This window comes from Bison bison, unplaced genomic scaffold (assembly GCF_000754665.1).
Source record: "Bison bison bison isolate TAMUID 2011002044 unplaced genomic scaffold, Bison_UMD1.0 scf7180017864178, whole genome shotgun sequence".
NCBI lineage: Eukaryota > Metazoa > Chordata > Mammalia > Artiodactyla > Bovidae > Bison > Bison bison.
The window spans coordinates 874,752-880,941 of NW_011494750.1; the positions used below are offsets into that span (position 1 = coordinate 874,752).

The window sequence follows — 6,190 nt, forward strand, 5'->3', positions numbered from 1 at the left end:
CACGGTTCTCTGGACCCCAGGGAACTCGGGGTGGCGCCAGGGCTCCGGGGACGCGGTCCTGCCCGGATGAGGGACAAGATGGCCCTGCAGATGAGCTGAGTCGGAGGGAGTTAAGCCTCTCGAGGAGATGGAGCAGGTAGGGAGGGCTTGCTGGAAGGGGGCCGAGGCTCTAGCACCCACAGGACCCTTCCGCGGCTACCGAGATCCAACACCCAGCACCACCAGCTGCGGGCGAGGAGCGCCCACGGGCTGCCAGGGGCCCACCGCGAGCCAGACTCGAAAGGCCAATTCTCAGACGCTGTGGCTTTAAGGGAGATACCGGCGCGCGGGCTCTTTAAGGAGGGTGTTGGGGGCGTGTCAGGAAATGAGTCCTGGTCCCGCCTCCCCCGGGGGAGGGGCCTCAGGTATCTGGAGGCTTCGGGACCGAGTGGAAGCTTGGAGCCTGGGAAGACCGCGCGCCGTGGGCTTGGACCCGCCCAGTCCACTGCGGGTCCGGAGGACCCGGGCCCTGAGCGCCCCTGACCTCGCCTGCACCCTCTTTCCAAATCCCCCCCGCACACCCTCTTTTCAGCTCCTTGCATGCCTCCCCCTTCTCGCCCTGCAAACCTTTTCTCTCCCATAGCAGCCCATGCCTGTTTCTCTCCGCACCTCTTCCTCACGCTGTCCCCCGCCCTTTTGAAGCCCCTTCGCCCTGCGTTTCTCCTGCTCCCCCTTTCTTCTTCCATTCCTCCCCTCCCCCACTTCCCGCTGGTTTCCTTCTTACTCGGTTCCAGCCCCTTCTCCCCTAACTTGTCATTTCCGTCCAGCCTTAGCCCATCGGGCACCTTTCCCCTGTCTTGTCTGATGAGTCCCCTGAGGGTGGGAGCAGGTGGTGGAGCTCACCCCAAAGCAGAACCTCTCCATCCGAGAGAAGAGTGGGAGGCCTCCAGGCCACCCGCCATGTGACAGTTGAGGACTTCAGCTTGCAGAAAGCAGATGTGAGCTCGCTGCCCTGTACTCCAGGAAATCAGTCTGGCTGTGAGCTGACCCAGCTCCTCTGCTACCATGAACAGGGCCTCTCTGAAGCGGTCAAAAATCCTGCACATGGCACTGATGGGGACTTCCGATCCCTCTGGAGAGGCAGAGGCCAGCCAGGAGAAGCCCTTTGTGCTGCGGGCACTGCAGATCGCCCTGGTCGTCTCTCTCTACTGGGTCACGTCCATCTCCATGGTGTTCCTTAACAAGTACCTGCTGGATAGCCCCTCCCTGCGGCTGGACACCCCCATCTTCGTCACCTTCTACCAGTGCCTGGTGACCGTGCTGCTGTGCAAGGGCCTCAGCTCACTGGCCACCTGCTGCCCTGGAACCGTGGACTTCCCCGCCCTGCACCTGGACCTCAAGGTGGCCCGCAGCGTCCTGCCCCTGTCTGTGGTCTTCATTGGCATGATCACCTTCAATAACCTCTGCCTCAAGTATGTGGGTGTGGCCTTCTACAACGTGGGTCGCTCACTCACCACCGTCTTCAATGTGCTGCTCTCCTACCTGCTGCTCAAGCAAACCACCTCCTTCTATGCCTTGCTCACCTGCAGCGTCATCATCGGTGAGTGGCCAGCCAGGGACACAGGGAGTGGGCACAGTGGGGAGGGGATTGGGGGAGGATGGGAGCTGAAACCCTAAAGAACAACCCTGTCAAACATCTTTGGGCTTTATCTGCCCCGGCTCCCTTGTTTTGACCGTCATATGAAGAGTCTGGGGTCCAGAGAGGGCAAATAACTTTCTGGAGGTCATCCAGCGAGCTAGGGGCCTAATCAGGGTCCTTCAAACAAGATGGGATTACAATCTATACTTCACACAGGGAAAACCAAGGCACAGAGAGGTTAAGTGATTTGTCAAAGATCACACAGCACATAGCTAGTAAGTGGTAGAGGTGAGATCTGATCAAGTAATCTGGCTCCTTACACTTGACCACTGTATTCTATTGCTTCTCAAGAGTTCGAGTGTCCTGACTTCTCACCCAGTGCTCTTTCTAGAGGACATTGCATCTTTTAATAAATATATGTGTACCATCATCCTCTGACCTTGCAGGCTTACGATAATGCCTGAGACGGTGGCAAGAGATATGCTATGGGATAACTTAGCTGTCTTCCCAGACTTGACCCTCAGAAAATAAAAATTACTACTGGGGACACTGTGTTAATTATTTGCATACAGCATCTCCTATGTTGCCCAGAGGTTGCCTGAATGGTATTATCATCACCATGACCGACTACGTACACACAAGGAAACTGACACCAGACAGGTTAAGTCACTCACAGGGCCCCACAGCTAGGAAGTATCCAGCCTGGGATGGATACTCAAACTGGCTGCTCCCCCAAGCCTGTATTTCTAATCACTCCGCTCTGTTCTTGTCCCCTAGAGCAGCGGCCCCTGGCCTTTTCGGCCCCAGGGACCAGTTTCGTGGAAGAGTCTTTCCACGGACTTGGGAGTGGGGGGATGGTTTCAGGATAATTCATGCCCATTACATTTATTGCACATTGTATTTCTAATCTAATGCTACCGTTGATCTGACAGGACGTACTGGTCCATGGCCTGGAGGTTGGGGACCCTGTCCTAGAGGTTAGAACCGTGCCATCAGGTTCAGTAGCCACTGACCATATGGGTCTATTTCCATTCAAATTCAATGACATTTTTAAAATTCAGTTTCTCAGTTGTGACCTGATTCTGTAGCCACATTTCAAGTGCTCAGTCACCACGTGTGGCCAGTGGCTGTTGTACTGGACGACACAGATGGTAGATCATTTCCATCATCACAAAGTGTTTTATTGCAGCCCATTAGGTAGGAGCACCTCCAGCTTCCCACCTCCTCAGAGTCCTCCTGAGGCTCAGTCTTCCAGGAACGGAATCTTTCTTTGAACCTGTTCAGGTTCTTCCTGGTTCTGCAGACTTCATCTTGGTTGACCTACATCGTCTTGGTTAGTATCTGAGTCCCCAAGCTGAGTTGCACCAGTGGCGGGGAGGGGCCCATCCCATGCCACCTGTCCTAGAAAATGTTTTCCTCATTGAGCCACTGTGGACCTAGGCCTGCCCAGTCTCAGTTCAAGGTGAGAGAGAGAGAATGGCAGAGGTTGGAGTGATGGCAGCTGCCAAGACCCCTGGCAGATCCATCTCAGCAGCTCCCATTTCCTCCCCCAGGGAGTTGGTATGGACTCCCAGGCCTTACTTAGACAAATGCCCCAGGGATCTCCACTTCAGCCCGCTGAATTTATGGAGTGGGGGGTGTGGGGGGAGAGGGAGGGACTTCCTGATTGGCTAATTTACATGCAGGCCCGTGAAGTCTGTAGGGAAACTAGGCCCAAGTCTGAAAAGTAATCAGAGTAGTGGATGGTGAGACAGCTTCTGGGAAAGGACATTCACTGGTTGGCTGCTGGGACAGGCGCCCAGGAGGTAGTGCTGTCTGCTGGCCCAGCGCCTGGGCCTCCTCTCCGCAGTGTTGCCCTACCCCCACCCCCTCCACCCCACCCCACCCCCGTTCCTCCTTGTGGGGGAACATGGGTCTCAGGTGACTCTCCAGGCCCCCTCCTCCTCCCGTCCTGGTCCCCTCCTCCTCCCTTCCTTGGACAGTATCATTCAGTGCTCCTTCTTGGCTGAGATTCCCTCTGGGGTCTGGAATTTTAAAAGGGGCAGTCCCTCTTCTGGACTCAAAAGGTAACCGGCAGGAGGGCTGGGGGCCCTCTGGCTGTGCCCCCAGAACCAGGCTGGGGGTACCTCTTTGCAAAGGTGCTGACGAGAAAGAGAACACTTCCAGCAAGTGCTTACGGCCCAGTCTTGTCTCCTCTGATCCTCACGACCACCTGCAAAACAACCTACATGCATTCACTCAGCAGATATTACTCACTGGCCAAGCAGTGCCAAGAGCTCTGGGGATGCAGATTCTGAAAAGGTAGATGCAGCTCCCACGCTCCTGGAGGGCATGGGGTTGATGCCTGGCAGTCAAGAAGTTATGCCGTGACTCAGACATAAAAGGTGCTGAGGAAACCCTGGCGGGGTGGAGACGGGAGAGAGAAAAGCAGGGAGGGAGGGTTCTAAGCTGGCATTCCAAAGGAAGTACTAGATGGATGTAAGGAAGAAGTGAGGAGAGAACGTTCTAGGCAGAAGAAAAAACACGCATTTCTGCGTGGCTGGGCCAGAGCAGGCTGTGCCCGTGAGGCTGCCCAAGTTAAGTGAGCCTGGACTGTTTCCTGAGGGCTGTGGAGATGCCCAGAGAGGCTTTAAGCCAGGACAGGACCTGAGCAGATCTGTCCTGTAGGAAGATCACGCTGGCTGCAAGGTAGAGAGTAGATTGATTGGAGTGAAGGTCAAGAACATGAACCCAGATGTCTACAGCGGAAGGACATGGGAGCTCAGAGAATTTAAGTAGACTTTCCATGGGCCACCCAGCCTTTAAATGACAGAGCCCGATCGGAGTCCAGGTCTCTCTGACACCAAAATCATGTGGTGGGAGACACAACGTGTATAAGATTTCGGCCCCTGCCTTCTGGGAAAGTGGGGTCTAAGCTAGAGAGGCTGTACTGTCCCCGTGGGCAGGTGCCTACCAGCCCAGGGCAGGCAAGGGTCTTGAAGGAAAGCACAGGCAGGAGGAAGCCAGGAAGAGGTCTGGGTGCTGGGGGTACCAGGAGAGACTTCAGCCCTGGAGAGGCTGGCTTTGACCTAAAGAATGAGTGCAATGTCCCAAGAAGGAGGAGAGCGTTTCTGGTTCAGAAAATGATCAAGGGTGCTGAACCCTGGTGTAAGAAGCAGGGAGATGAGAGTGGCGACTCAGGGTGATTGTGGCACGGAGATGGGGTTCGAGGGCCTGGGGAGCCCAGCATGCCAAGCTGAGGGTGGGCAGTGGGGCGCCGAGGAGGCTCCATGGGTAGGAGGTGTCACAAAATGATAGTCTCAGAGTAAGCAGCCCCAAAGGCCTCGGGCCATAAGTGCTTCTCACCAGGGTAGACTCCCATCTCACAGACCGGGAGGCTGAGTGAGGCTCCGAGACCTCAAGTCACTCGCCCAGGGTCACCTCCACCACTAAGTGCTGTAGCCACGCTCAACCCTCAGAACCCATTTCACACGTTGCTTTTGAGGGGCCCCAGGCCAGCCCAGTCGTCCAGTTACAGGGTTCTCACAGCACCCTGTCCTGTTTTATGGACCTCATTACAATTGCAATTAAACAAGTAATTGGGAAAGGAATCATTTTAATGGCTCTCTCCTCTGCTGGAATGCAAAGCCCCATGAGGAAGGGTTCCTACCCTGGCCTAACTCCCCCAGCCCTTGTGTGGTGCTTTGCACGTAGTGGAGACTTTGCACACCTTTCCTGCAGGAAGGGCCAGGGGGACGGAATGATGAGATCAGCGTGACACAGTCTGTAAACTTGGGCGGCAAAATTCTCTGTCCTTCCTCCTCCTCATGCTCGTTCCCCTCTCCCCACTGCAGGTGGCTTCTGGCTTGGAGTGGACCAGGAAGGAGCAGAGGGCACCCTGTCTTGGACGGGGACCCTCTTCGGCGTGCTCGCCAGTCTCTGCGTCTCGCTCAACGCCATCTATACCAAGAAGGTGCTCCCGGCGGTGGACGGCAGCATCTGGCGTCTGACCTTCTACAACAACGCCAACGCTTGCGTCCTCTTCCTGCCCCTGCTCCTGGCGCTGGGGGAGCTCCGGGCCCTCCTCGCCTTCCCCCAGCTGGGCAGCGCCCACTTCTGGGCTATGATGACGCTGGGCGGCCTGTTCGGCTTCGCCATCGGCTATGTGACGGGACTGCAGATCAAGTTCACCAGTCCCCTGACCCACAACGTGTCTGGCACAGCCAAAGCCTGTGCCCAGACGGTGCTGGCCGTCCTCTACTATGAGGAGGCCAAGAGCTTTCTCTGGTGGACGAGCAACATGATGGTGCTGGGGGGCTCCTCTGCTTATACCTGGGTCAGGGGCCGGGAGATGAAGAAGACGCAGGAGGAGCCCCACCCCAGGGAGAACGAGAAGAGCAACATGGAGGTGTGAGCTTCTCCAGAGACCCAGGCACAGCCCAGCCCCTGGGAGCACACCCCTGAATGCAATGAAGGTGTCTCTCTGGACCCGGAGACTATGGCCTTACAGACGTGACGGGAACCTGGTGGTTGAAATGGAGCCAGTGTTTCCCAGTGTCGTCAGAAAGTTGCCAGACCCGTCTCAACCCCTTT

The 6,190-nt window shown here is 56.3% G+C and overlaps 1 protein-coding gene across 3 annotated transcripts in view; it reads left to right on the top strand.

Moving 5' to 3' along the window:
- Window positions 1-6,184, top strand: part of SLC35C1 (solute carrier family 35 (GDP-fucose transporter), member C1) — a 7,562-nt gene extending 1,378 nt beyond the window's left edge. For 2 of the 3 annotated variants that reach the window (XM_010842328.1, XM_010842329.1), the window contains exons 2-3: window positions 1,053-1,579; window positions 5,452-6,184. In XM_010842328.1, the coding sequence (XP_010840630.1) occupies window positions 1,053-1,579; window positions 5,452-6,011 (1,087 nt within the window). In that variant the 3' untranslated portion in view covers window positions 6,012-6,184. Of the gene's footprint in view, window positions 1-394; window positions 1,580-5,451 lie in introns of those variants that run through there. The other variant, XM_010842330.1, reaches the window with a different exon arrangement.
- The last annotated feature ends 6 nt before the right edge of the window (window positions 6,185-6,190 follow it).